Raw genomic sequence first — 13,616 nt, 5'->3', positions numbered from 1 at the left:
GAAGGTGTTGCTGACCACAGAAACATGGCTCTCAATTGTAAGTTAGCCAATCATATGCCACTACTTGTTTTTCACAATAAAGGTGCAGTCCAACAGCAGACAGATCCAGATATAGGACACTAAAGTGGGAGAAGGTGCATTTCAAGATTGTAAGAAAACAACACCCCTTAAGGATGGCTTCCTTTATTGCTCTAAGGTGTTATACAAATAAACCACTGAGATCATTACTTGTATTATCACCTTAGAACAAGCCACGTTGATTGAGAGGTGTTTAATCCATAGCACTGGATAAAAGCAGCCATTTCCATCTGGTTATTTACATCACAATAGTAAAAATATCCCAAAATAGAATCCATTTTCCACCCCAGCTTTCACACTTTTAATGTCCATTGAAATTTTTGTTACTATTCTTACACTGAGGCTTAACAGGGAAAAGTTATTTGTGGAAACAGAAAGGAGTGTGGACTTTGTCACTTACACTTAAGAATAATTACAGCCAGCAAAACTTGTTTTGATATCCATATGGGGACCTGACTATTGTGTGTAACATTTACTGTACACTAGTGCAGTGCCCATTCAAAATGTGCACGCCGGTATGGGGCTGATTGCTTGGCCTGCATTAATTCAACTCACAGATTTCTCAAAAGCATCATCCAAACAACTTCTCATTTGACACTGCACTTCTTCGGATCCTCAGCGATGCAACTGTAAAGTTTGAGGACAGTCGGATGAACGTTGATCGAGAAAATAGATAGACAAACAGAAAGAGATTCCTCCATTTATAGTAGGATAAAAGTTGATTTGATTTAGATCTGCATAAAAACATTCAACCTGAAACCCTGAGACCTATTAGGGTCAGTTTAGTGAGGAGGAAGGATTTGCACCTTTAAGGGCTCTGTGCCAAATCTCCCACACAAGGCGGTCCACTGGAATGCACTTCCACTCATGCACATAATGTCTGTTGACAACATACCTAGCCTCCTGAGGAAAGTGGCATTTTTTCATTACATCCCTGAGAACTGCAACAAGCAGGCAACATGAAGCCTAAATCTCTTCCATCTAGGTTCTTCAACAGAAATTCAGCAGCAGCGTCAGGTGAGACTCTGAGTATAGGAGCAACAAAGTATCAGCGACATGTGGACTGTATGGATCCCCCAGAGAGTGAGGAGAACCCTGACTGCAAAGACAACCAGCCAGTGAAAGACAACAGCAGACAAAATGAGAAGAGCCACAGAGAAATACACTTTGCCTTTCTGTCTGAGAGGTATGAGCCACTGACGGATGATGAGGCACAAGTCAAGACAGAGGAAGAGAAGAAGAAAAAGAAGAAAGAAAAATACAAAAAAGTAAAGAAGGTTGGTGTTCCTTTTTCACATTTTTCTTAAAATGTTCATTACCAATAACTATGAACTTGCAAATGCAGTGTGCGCATTCTGATGGTTTGGTAGTAGACTTATGAAAATCCAACATCCCCTGACCTTTTGTCTTTTCTTTATAGCCTCAACCCGGGTAAGTTCAAATGTGAATCACAATTGTTTTTAATATGGCATTAATCAGCCTCAAATTGTTTAATAGATTCTTAATTACTGGGAAAATTGCAAAACTGTCAGTCACCATCATGCTATAAATTATCCTGAAAAATGTGATTCACACACATGTACTGTTTTGGTTCTGAGTTCTGTGCTCTAATTACATAATCATCTCAATATTCCCATAAAAATCAGGCTTAGGTTTCTGATTATTGAGGTAATTACTGATCAAATGTATTTATTTTCACAACAGTTTTAGAGTTCAAAGATCACCAAAAAGTCATTAACCTAAAATTACACATGATCAGCTTCTATCCCAGTCTATCCCAATTATCACAAATATTACAGCTTTGTTCTTTTTGGCAACCCAGCACCATCTTGGACTGCTGGCCTAAATTCTGGGCTCATGTTGACCCAGCCAGACTAAAGCCAGCGATTCATATGTGTCACATCTCTGGTCTCTGTCTGCTGGTGCATGGCAGAGGAGACAGAGGTCAAGACAGTGCTACTCAAAGGTGCTTTCCAGTTTCCTGGACTGTCCTCACTCTTTTCTGCACCGATCACTTTACACTGTACCTGGACGTACGTTTGTGATCCAGCTTTACCTGATCACTTCTTCTATTGATTAAGATTAAATATAGTAAAGTCTGTAGGGTATAAGGTGATTCCTCTGTGAACATCAGTGGTCTGTTTACAACACAGTTTCTGTTGTAACCCATACACCCACGTGATTGATAAGGAAATGGCTCATTGTGTGACCTCAAACAACATTAAGTGTTTATATTGAACACTAACAGAATCTTTATCAGTTTATCAGATTTCCTTGTGAATAAATGCTGTAAAAAGTCAGGTAAACAAATCATAAACTGCTGCTGTTAATCGTTAACTATATTTATACTATTTATATTATACTATATTGATATTAGACTCAACTACCAAACTGATGCATATCCACATGGGTGTATAGGAACAATATTCAGTTCCACTGGTGAGTCATATTATCCACAGATAAAGGAAGTACGATTGTATTTAAATATAAAAGTAGAAAAAATAAACAAGGTTTTTCTCTGCACTGTTTATTTCATTGATTTTGTTTGAAATGTTTAATATTCAGTGAATATAATATTTCGAATACAATACATGACTTGTGATAATATGATCCTGACGAGACGGGACTTTTAAAGTTTTTAACTTAAACGTGTGTCTTTTCTTGCAGTTCCATTGTAGGTAAGTTGAACTATGTACTGCAGTTGTTGTTTTTTCTTGTTTTTTAAATATGACATCAATCAGCCTCATTGAAATGATACACTGCATACACTGTTAATTATTGAAAAACTGCAAAGCTACTGGGCCAATGAAACTGCTGATTCAAAATAATGAAATTATTTCAGATACAAAGTTTTATCTAAAGTGATCAACTGAAAGTTAATCATCATTTTAGGGTAATTACTATCATGAGCAGGTGAGTCCCCTTGACAACATGTTTACCGGATGAACTGCTTTATAACCCATATACACGTGAGATATATAAGGAAATAGCTCATGGAATGTGACCTCAAACAACATTACTACAGTACGTTTATCAGTGTCCACGTGTGTTTATACTGGACATTACCAGATTCTTATCAGTCAGTCGTGGCCTACATAAATCTGTGAAAACACGCTGAAGAATTTTAGGTAAACAAATCATAAAAGAGCAACAGGCTGCTATTGACACTTGAGTGTGAAAGTTCATTCTTGACTTTTTACAAAATATTTTTAACTCAAGGTCCACTTACTAGCTTTTTTTCAAAGCTCTTATTATGCTATTTAGCCTATATACAGTATCCTGTTTCAAATTAGCATTATAGTTGGTTCAGTAATCAGTTGAAATAAATCAGTTCAAGTGGTGCACAGAGTCATATTTACATACTGTATTGAGGAAGTGGGTTTGTTTCTGCTTTATTTTTCTAAAACACCTGACTTCCTGTATCCGCTTCAGCCGGACAGCCCTTTCCTGTTCCGAGAGCACAGGAGACAATAGTGTTCACGGGACTCCTTATTTACATCTTAAAGACAGACTGTACCTCTCCCCCTGCTGTGCTATTGTTCTAAAACTATCAAATATGCAGGCTTTACTTTGAACTGATTTGAACTGATTCTATCTCAAATCATGTCCTGTCAAATCATGAAAAAATATTTCTTTGACCTAGTTCTGTTACAATCATTGGAAAAGCTTTGGAGCATTTTTTATCACTTGAATATTATATGAATAAAAATGATTATGACATGATTGTGTGGGAGTTTTGAAAAGTAAATGATCACATCTGGTGCAAAACACACTTTGTGACTCAGCATGTTAATTTACATCCTGCGCTGAATGACTGAACAGCTTTGTAATAATAACTGTTAAAATCTACAGAATTCATAATTAATCTAAGGCTGTTTGGTTGTCTTTCAGAATGTCGGCAAGGCACTGCGCTCCACCTGGAAGTGTCTAATGCTTGGCCTATACCATTTTGCCCTCGGCTACTCTACTCCAATCACGGTGGCAGCTACTTTTGTTCCTGACTTTCACCCAGGCAGAAACAGGACCTGAGCTGATCTGCATGAATCTCCTCCACTTTCTTTACAAGTGTAAACAAGAACACTGGCCAAAGCCTTTTGATATTTATGTTTGTGTATTTGAAATTAAATTTTTTTTTTTACATGTCTCCACAAGGTGTAATCAAAAAATGTACTCATTTGTTGATTTTGATGTATGCAAATATGTTATAAAGGTATTTCTTTGCAAAATAGGGCTTTTTCACTGCAGACATTTTGACTTGCCATAGTAGGAAAAGGACAGGTGTTACCTATAACACTAAGGATGGCTCATTTCTATTAAACTGTTTCACACCTGTGCTTTTCCTGCTGTGATATGTTAAACTGTCTTCTATGAATAAAAGACATATTGCTGATCTTATTAATTGTTGATATTGAAATCTTAAAGTTGTTGATGATCATAATGTGTAATCATGATATATATACTATGGCCCAATTTTTAACCATATTTGCAGAAAGAATGCATTTTTAATATCATATTATTAGAGACAGAGGCTGTAAAATTGCTCTGTGCTCCTCTAGCTTAGATACTGAAAAATGCATGTGCCTTTTTTCATTTAGAGAATGTTTTTATTTTTATTTTTTTACTAAGTATCTAGTTGGTGTTTGCATGTGTGCAGAGGGATAATGTGTTAATGTGGCATCTACAGCACAACAGGAAGGACTATGTAGGAGTATTTACTGTAGCTGCAGATGAAGTGAATCGGGGCAGATACTGCTTAAAGGGGTTTACAGGCAGAAAAGACTGAAATGATCATCAGTGAAGCACCAAGGCTGAAAGGATGTGGGCGCACATAGTGAGAAACAAACCAGGCCACCCCCTGCCCCTCCTCTCAGAGTGGAACAACTGAATCACTGATCTCATCTCAAGAGTATTTCTCAATTCTCAAACTGTCAAAACAAGGCATTGAGATGAACAACAGACTTCAAATGACTGGATAATGATGATTATGGCTAAATTACTGTGGACTGCAAGTTTAAGAGGGTTCTCTGTTCAGAATATGAATAATAGTGAGGTTCCAAAACTGAGTGATTTTGTACATCTGAGAGCTTGTTGAGTTTTGCATGTGATGATAATTGCTAATGCTAATTTGGAGTATAATGTAAAATGTGCTGCAGAACAAAGCTAATTTGGAATACTGTAGCTTTATAAAAACAAACAAACAAACAAAAAACAAGATGTAAAACACACAGACAAGATCAGTCCATACTTGAAAGATTTCAAATTAATTTGGATCACAGGTGTGATTGTTGTGGACTGGATTAGGAAATAATCACCCACTTATTCATTTACTATGTTTAGTCCAGGATGTTTTGGACATATTTAGAGACAGACACCTGGGATTGTTATAAATGTAAGAAAAATCTATTATGTTGTTTTATTTTCAAGACGACATAAAAGATAGAAGACCTATTATATGTAGTTCATTTGTGCATTTTAGTTGAAAAATATCATATTCATTAAGAAAAATGGTCAAATGCTAAGCAATTTTTTCAAAGCTTTCTTTATGATTTTAAATGAACAGTAGACTTTGTAAAATTATTATTAAATAAGCATTTTACTTAACTATGTTATTGTAGTTTAAGACCCGTTTGTCTCTGTGATGAAAATAAAAATGTAAAGAGTCGTCTCCTTGCTGACGTATTTCGACTGCGACAGAAGAGCTACTTCCGCAGTCTTGTCTTGTTTACCTGAGAGCTGAGCTGAAGCACAGTCAGCCATCAGTTCAGTGTTTTCTGAAGATGACGGACCTGAAAGCAGAAAATATTAGTTCCATTCCTGTCGACGGCTTCAGCAATTTAAGAATCACGTCAATATGGACGTTTCTCATGTCTGTAAGTAGAAAGTTTAATCCTTGATTCTAAGGGCTAGCAAGATATGACCCGAAGCGTAGCGTTAGCTCCGACAGCTAGCAGATCGACCCCCGTTGGTTTTTAGAAGAGGTAGACGTTTGTAGCGTTTTATTTCATTGAACAGTTCAGTAAACACTTCTTCTAACAGCTACTGACTGTGTTGCTGTTTTTTTTACTGTTTGTAGGTGCAATGGTCGGAGCCTTGGCTTATCGGGCTATTGGTGTTTCATGTTGTGTGTTTGTTTCTGACGGTGGTGACCTGCAGGTTCTACAGAGCTCAGATCTGTCACTTCCTGCTCATGGGTACGTTTACCAATATAAACTGCTGATTGACAATACTATCATTAGACATTATTAGACTTTGTCATTTGCACAGACTCTTTGCACTCACTCTTCATCTGCAGAGTTTTCATGTTGACATGGCAACATATATTTTTCTTGCAGTGTCGTTGCATTTTGTTATTCATGTCCTGTGTCTTCTACTTACAGTATGTAATGATTGGTGATTGATGATGAGGTTTTGCAGATTAAGAATTTCATTGTACTATGCACATTTAGAAAGCTACATACAGTATGCTAGCCTACACTAAAATGCATAAAAGAAATGCATTTGCAAATCAATTCATTTAAATTAGATGCTACTTATCAAATTTGGCATATGCTTTCAGAGAGACTAACTAAAACACATGCCTTTTATGCCAGTTTCAAGTGATATTTAGATAGATCACCAGTGCACAGCTGTTTGTGTCATTTTAATGGTAATTTTGCATATGTACTCGATACTATGATGTCCACAGAGATTTTACAAATATTTTCTCTCATTGACTTTAGAGAAATAATGAGGATGAAAATATAAAGCTTTTTTTTAAAAAAAAAAGAAAGAAAAAAAAAGATTTTTTTAAAAAAAAACAGACATAACAAACAGATAAAAAACAGCAGTTAACTGAATTTGTAACAGTGCGTCCTGTATATCTTGTTTGGATCAGTCACCACAAGCGCTAATAAACAGTGGTAAATGAGACCTGATGCTGAGTGTGCATGATGATATGATCCAACTTCTCAGTGTTCCCAGACTGACATGACTTCTCTCCACAGTTGGCATGGTGTATAGTGCTGAATATCTGAATGAACTGGCAGCTATGAACTGGAGGTAAGACCATTGTTCAGCAGTATTTCAGGAAAATGTTTGAAATAACGTGTGTATAGAAACTCTGCTTGCTTTGTTCACACACACACACACACACACACACACACACACACACACACACACACACATATATATATATATATATATATATATATATATATATATATATTTGTTTACACATGCTGTAATCATCAAATATTCATTAACTCTTTTTGCTGTTTACAGGTCTTTTTCCAATTTCCAGTACTTTGATTCCAAGGGCATGTTCATATCTTTGGTTTACTCGATTCCTCTTCTGCTCAATACAGTCATCATTGTGGTAAGTTTTCCTGTTTATTTTCCATCTTGTCGGATCAAAACAAATATTATATGCACTATTCAGCAGCAGGTATGCCACACATAACATCTGTTCATGTGTATGTTTGTGTGTGTTACATAATTACAGATGGTGTGGGTGTACAGGACCTTTTCCACTATGACTGAGCTGAAGACCCTCCAGTTGAAGCGAAAGGCCCGCAGAGAGAAGAGAGAGAAGAGTGACTGATCCCTCTGCCTATGTCCGTAAATGGACTTTTCTGAGAGGAGCTTGAGAATCTCTCCTTTGCTAATCCTGAATTTTGGAGGTGGAAGGCAGATTCCTTCTTGAGACTGTATAAAGGATTGTCCGTTGATGTCAGGACTGGATGTCTTGTTTCTTGTAACGGCTGTTGGATGGTGCTGCTGAACTCGCTGTACACTATGAGGTTTACGAGGACCAAAGGACAGTTACTGTTTTCTAATTAAAGTTGTTTTAAAGTGAGTTAAAATGTACAAAAAAAAAAAGATAAATCATTTTTGAATTACTTTTATGTGACTTGCCTTGCTTGTGTTAGGTAAAGTTATGTAAAGTAGGTTGCTCTTGAATCTTGCAGCAACTGCATTAATTCACAGTAACAAAATATAGAATAGGCTGAACTTCTCCAACAGCTTCCTGGGGGTGTGGTTGGGGGTGCGGGTTACTTGACTGTTATACTGGGCTAACCTCTTTGTGCAAGGCAAGTTTGACCCCTTCACTTCTACCAGGTGACAGTTTAACTTGTCATAGTAGGAAAAGCACATGTCTTCGATTATCTGTTTATTAAATTTGTCATGGTTTGGCTCTATAATCTAGAATATACCATATGGAGATATGTATGAGGACCAATGGTGCTTTTTAAGAAAACATTTTTGCAAACTTTTTAAATTGGCAAACATTTAAGTAAGGCAAAATGCATGATAAAATTATAATACACAACATTCAGGAACACACAATAGCTGCTTAGGAAATATACACTGAAACAGCTACACAGTACGTCTGGAAAAGTCAAGTTCAGTCAGCTGAATTTTTAAGAACAGTGTCATTTCAAGTATGACCGCTGAGGTAAAATGTACAGGTCAAAACTATTGACCTATACATTATAATATAGTGTTTTCTCTGTGGTTTAAATAAGTGCTAGTACACCACTAGAGGGCAGTACGGGCTAGATGACATGAGACAGGTGCTGCTCTCCATAAGATCTGTGCTTTGGGAGATTTTCCTCATATCACGCTGAAAGTTTTTTTTTTTTATTTTTTTTTATAAATCCATTTTTAAACTTTTTTTTTTTTTATCTCTGTAGAGAGTTGACAGGATGTGGTCCCACAATTTGTTTTACTTGTTTTCCCAGATGCATCTGATGTATGTTGGTATGCTTTGCCTCCATTAATCTAGCAGGACCCATTAAGTGTGGACATGAGTGATTAAATAGCGGTCTTGATTGGTTATTTAAGAAGATGGGGAGGAAGATAGATGGGTTGTGTGTGTGTGTGTGTGTGTGTGTGTGTGTGTGGGTGTGGGTGTAGATTGGACTCCATCTCTTGGGTAGGAGGCTCAGCTTGAAGAACTGACCACATCTTAAGGGAATAAGCAGCACAGCAGTAGAGCCATTAGGGGTTGCACTCTGACCTTCTTTAGTGAACAAGAGCAGGTGTTACAAACACACACACACACATATTGCAATCAATGCAACCAGCTCAACCTCACTAGACATGAGTCATGTCTAAATGAAAGATTAAGTTCAAGAGGGTCATGTTTCTCAGATTTGAATGGACAGTATCCTTTAAATCCGTTTAAATCTCCGGGTCTGATTGGTGTAGATGTTGTGGCCAAATTCACCAGTTCATGTATTTCAGATATGGCTGCTTTCCCTGACTTTGTCATGCAGAACAGAACATTGCACAACACCCAGTCAGCTGCAGTCCTGTGGGTGAAAACACTTTGGATAAAAGAAACACTACCTGCCAGATAGAGGTCTGATAAAATGACCGTAGTGCTCAAGCTGCAAGGTGGGGAACAGTGTACTTGACAAAAATGAGGCAACATTGATTAATGAAAGTCAACCCTGCCCTTTGTTAAACACTTCCATAACTATGTAGAAGGTTAATTAAGTGTAGGTTAATTGAAAGCTTAAGAGGGGTCTTATCACTAAAACTTAATCGATCAAGTGTATAGGCTGATATTAGAAAAAAAAAAGTATTTTTATTTATATTTTTTATACTAATAGGAATGTTATAATGGCGCTTTAGGAAACATTTGGAAACAATTGCCCAGAAACTGACATGAAGATGAATCATGTCAATGTTTTATGGCATGTGAGCTGAGGCTGAGGCTCACACAGGTTCTGTGCAGTTAGGACTTTACAGATGAGAGCGTTCAGAATTATAGCCATACTGCGTGTTAGACGTGCCTGATATGGTATCAGCACAATAACATGGTACATAATTAACGTAACATCCAGTTCTCCAGTTTTCTTTCCCCTTAAGTACCTTTATGGATTCCACTCTATGACCTTGTGTACTGTGCATATGAAGTTGCATGTACCCAAGAATCCATGTGTTTTTTAAGCATGCAGCATTCCATCAAACTGATGCTGCGTGCATCATTTTATATCCATTTCCCCAAAATGTAGTCTGACATTTGGTATTTTTTTCAACTTTGGCATCTGCACTACAGTTTAATATAAAGCTATGTAGGTTTGAACAGTGTTTGGCTGCACAGCATGAGTTTGTGGCCAAACAACCAACTCACCAGCAGACTGCTGCTTGTCAATGGGTCATCCCACCCAAGATCACATGCTCTAACACATGTTGGTAAAGTTTAATTTACTCAATTAAAGAATTAAAAATATGAGAATTATGTCATGAAATTATTATTTAAAGAGACAATAAACGATCTTAGTGAATTGTCGGCCAGCATCCTAATGTATAAACAAATTATTTTCTCTATTCAACAGACATTTCAATTCTCATGACAGTGAGTGAAGCTTCGCCGTCAGGTTCAAACTGAACTAAAAATCCCAGAAACACATGAGCTTTGTTTCTGACTTCTTGTGGATGTTTTTGTTTATGGAGCATGTCAAGACAACTGCCAGCTAATCCTGAAATGCATTTTTTTTACTGGATATGAAAGAATGGATAAACACATGTTGTATAGGCTATAATGGGCGCTGTGAGTTTTTATCTCCAGCACAGAGAGGAAATGACCTCAAATGATGAGTGTTTTCGCCATCTGTCACAGAGTTCTCTCTCACTCTTTCTATACAGTTTATGTTGGCTCCTGCTGTGATTCCCAACATCTGTGATTGTATAATCTACTGGTAAAAATAAATGACCAGGACTCTGTGTTTAATACAATATTATGCTAATTAAGACCTCTGTGAATATACATTCTCGCACGGCAACAGAGCTCAAATGATGATTAATGTACAGCAAAATCTTTTTTACATGAAGTCTGAGGTGAAAATATTTAATATATAACATGATTCATTTTTCTCCTCTGCTTAAATGGGGTCAATGTTGTCATGAGACTTCATTGTTGATGACAAACCTGTTGTAGTTGCTGTTCAATTCCAGTCTGAATCATAATATTACATACAGCTGATTTTTTGTACACCCACTATTTAAAATTTATAAGCAGAATATAAACACCCACACAGGTTTTCAATGACTGTGCCTGATTACACCTCTAGTCACTGTAAAGCTAGGCTGAGCTACACTGGGAATTATTTGATGTAACAAAACTCTGTGTACCAGTAGGAATGATAGCAGGTGTAAACTGTTCAGGCTTAATGGGTGCAACAAAATTAACATTAGAATAAGGGAGATGTCAATCAAGCCTATTTTGTACACGCCCACACAGTCCTGTGAAGAACTCTAACCAGTATGTAACACCTGAATGTGGACTATGGGTGGGTATGGACTTTAATGTAATTGATATTACAGTACAACACACTGCAGTGTAGTTTTTTTTGGGGGGGGCTTTTTATGCCTGTATTGATAGCACAGTAGAGAGAGACAGGAGATGGGGAGGCAGAGAGGGGGAATGACATGCAGTAAAGGGCCGTCCGATGCGGAACTCAAACCGGGGCCGACTGTAGCGAGGACTGTAGCTTCTACACATGGGGCACCTGCTTAGACCACTATGCCACACGACGCCCCTGCAGTGTAGCTTTAAGATAATATAAGGACATATATTTGTCAACAGCTCCTCATATGAAGCATCTGAAACTGGTGTATAAGAAGATAATGAATGCTTGAAAACATAATATTAAACACTTGTAATAATGAATGCAACAGCTTTATGAGTTTCCAGTACATTTATAAAAGCTAAATGGCTCTAGTGATGACAGTGTCTTTAGATCAGTCACTTTGGTCCAAACTGAAATAACACAGCAACTAATCCAACTGGATTACCATGAGATTTGGCACATTGTCATAACTTCTGTTATGATTTGGCACTAAATAAATCAAATTTGACTTTACATTCATGGTCCCCAGATGATGTGTCTTACGCACTTTGATCATCATTTGACTTTTCCTCTAGTGCCACTATGAACAAGACATTTTTGGTCATTCAATGAAATCTCTCAAAAACTATTGGGTGAATTATTGGCACAGACATTCACGTTCCCCTCAGGACGAATTGAATTAACTGTGATCTCCAGACCTGTCATCATAGCGCCATTATCAGGTCAAATTTTTAAGTTTGTCAGATACTTTGGTTTATACAAAACTAATGATATGCTCATAGTTTAATTTAGTTTAGTTTTAGTTTTATTTCTGTGTAATGCCAAACATCTGGCCCAAACATCTGGTCCATTGTTTGCACTTTGAAAAAGAAATTTCCAAATGGCCTGTTCACTGTTCCACAGTTTTTTCTTCTCCCAGACTTTCTCCAAGAAAGTGGCTAATATAACTGTAAGGATTTGTTCATACATCATTATGTATAATGATGTCAACAATGGTATACTGTGTTATCAAGAATGCATTAACTATTAATATGCTATTTAATGCATCCTTTATATGAGGGGCTGTTGACAAATACAAAAACAATAGTAATAAACACCTTACTTACTTACAACTAGAATAACATGTGTTTTAAGCATTTATCAAGTGTTTATATACTGAAATAAAATGTAACCCAGTAGCTTTGGACATTGAAGGCAGCATACTTTGATCTGATGGTGTTGTCCTGTAGCAGCAGCAGCAGCAGAATCATCTCTCAGCTGGTTGAGTCACACTGTGACTGGGCATGCTCTGTAATGCGATAAAAAGAAACGAGAGAGAGAGAGAGAGAGAGAGAGAAGCTGGTGTAACTGATTGATAGATGACTCACTCAGCGTGTGCTTATGAATGAGTCACTGTGATATACATGATTATATAGATTTATTTTATTAGACACATTCTGCATACTGGTGAGCTATAAAGCTACTGCTACTGACTGATAAAGATTGGAATAAAATCACCAGGAATTACAGTTGGATATAGGCCTACTGTTATTTATGATATAGACATAAGATAAATCAAACAAGTATAACGTGTATTAAATATAAATTATGTTAATGTAACTTTTATTGATGTGTTTTCTGTTTTAGAAAGTACAGTATGTCTCCAGGATACAGACTTGAAGCCACAGAGGGCTTGAACTCAGTGACTCATTCTGTCTCACATCCAGTGAGTCACCGATCAACTTGTATCAATTACTAGAGAGTCCAGATTGAGGATGATCACCTCCTTTCATCATTGTTTGTTTTTAGCCTACTGAAAACTCAGTGAAAAACATTATCATTCCAACATGACAAAAATGATTATTACCTCACTTCTCAAAACTAAATCTTCTGTTGATGATATTTTGGTCATTTTGGCATTAACAAGGCACAGACATACTGAACCTGAATATTATGACACTGTAAGCAGTTTTTATTTTCAGTTTTAATATTAAACAAGATACAATGTAGGGCCCTTCTAAAACAAGTTACAAGATGTTTTTCAAAGCATAATGAAACAGAAGAACTTCAATAATGAACAAAGTAAAAGGAAAAACAAAACAGACACTATAGTACTTTTATGCTATTAGTAGGAAAAAGCACATTTTAAAATGCAGGGTTTTCAAACAGCAATTCACTATTAAATACTGATTTCGTGAACCTTACTTAAAAGAAGCCATG

General features: G+C 36.8%; 2 protein-coding genes across 2 annotated transcripts; both read left to right on the top strand.

The window, feature by feature from the left end:
- The first annotated feature begins 938 nt into the window (after positions 1-938).
- On the top strand, positions 939-5,740 carry LOC130160639 (required for drug-induced death protein 1-like). Its single transcript, XM_056363271.1, has 2 exons — positions 939-1,355; positions 3,970-5,740. The coding sequence occupies exons 1-2, from the start codon at positions 1,038-1,040 to the stop codon at positions 4,105-4,107; spliced, it is 456 nt and encodes a 151-aa protein (XP_056219246.1). The 5' UTR covers positions 939-1,037; the 3' UTR covers positions 4,108-5,740.
- Positions 5,741-5,790: 50 nt separating this feature from the next.
- tmem18 (transmembrane protein 18) lies at positions 5,791-7,956 on the top strand. The gene is made up of 5 exons (XM_056363270.1): positions 5,791-5,948; positions 6,152-6,269; positions 7,062-7,116; positions 7,339-7,432; positions 7,559-7,956. Exons 1-5 carry the CDS (start codon positions 5,856-5,858, stop codon positions 7,655-7,657), a joined length of 459 nt encoding a protein of 152 aa, XP_056219245.1. The 5' UTR covers positions 5,791-5,855; the 3' UTR covers positions 7,658-7,956.
- Positions 7,957-13,616: the final 5,660 nt, after the last annotated feature.

This window comes from Seriola aureovittata, chromosome 19 (genome assembly GCF_021018895.1).
Source record: "Seriola aureovittata isolate HTS-2021-v1 ecotype China chromosome 19, ASM2101889v1, whole genome shotgun sequence".
Classification (NCBI taxonomy): Eukaryota; Metazoa; Chordata; class Actinopteri; order Carangiformes; family Carangidae; genus Seriola; species Seriola aureovittata.
Note: the sequence above shows the minus strand (reverse complement) of the source record. Positions and strands in the feature narration are given on the sequence as shown.

Coding starts and splice junctions, on each gene's coding strand:
- LOC130160639 (XM_056363271.1), top strand. CDS start 1,038: ATGAAGCCTAAATCTCTTCCATCTAGGTTCTTCAACAGAAATTCAGCA. Junction 1,356..3,969: donor AATACAAAAAAGTAAAGAAG/GTTGGTGTTCCT, acceptor GTTGTCTTTCAG/AATGTCGGCAAGGCACTGCG.
- tmem18 (XM_056363270.1), top strand. CDS start 5,856: ATGACGGACCTGAAAGCAGAAAATATTAGTTCCATTCCTGTCGACGGC. Junction 5,949..6,151: donor TATGGACGTTTCTCATGTCT/GTAAGTAGAAAG, acceptor TACTGTTTGTAG/GTGCAATGGTCGGAGCCTTG. Junction 7,433..7,558: donor TCAATACAGTCATCATTGTG/GTAAGTTTTCCT, acceptor ACATAATTACAG/ATGGTGTGGGTGTACAGGAC.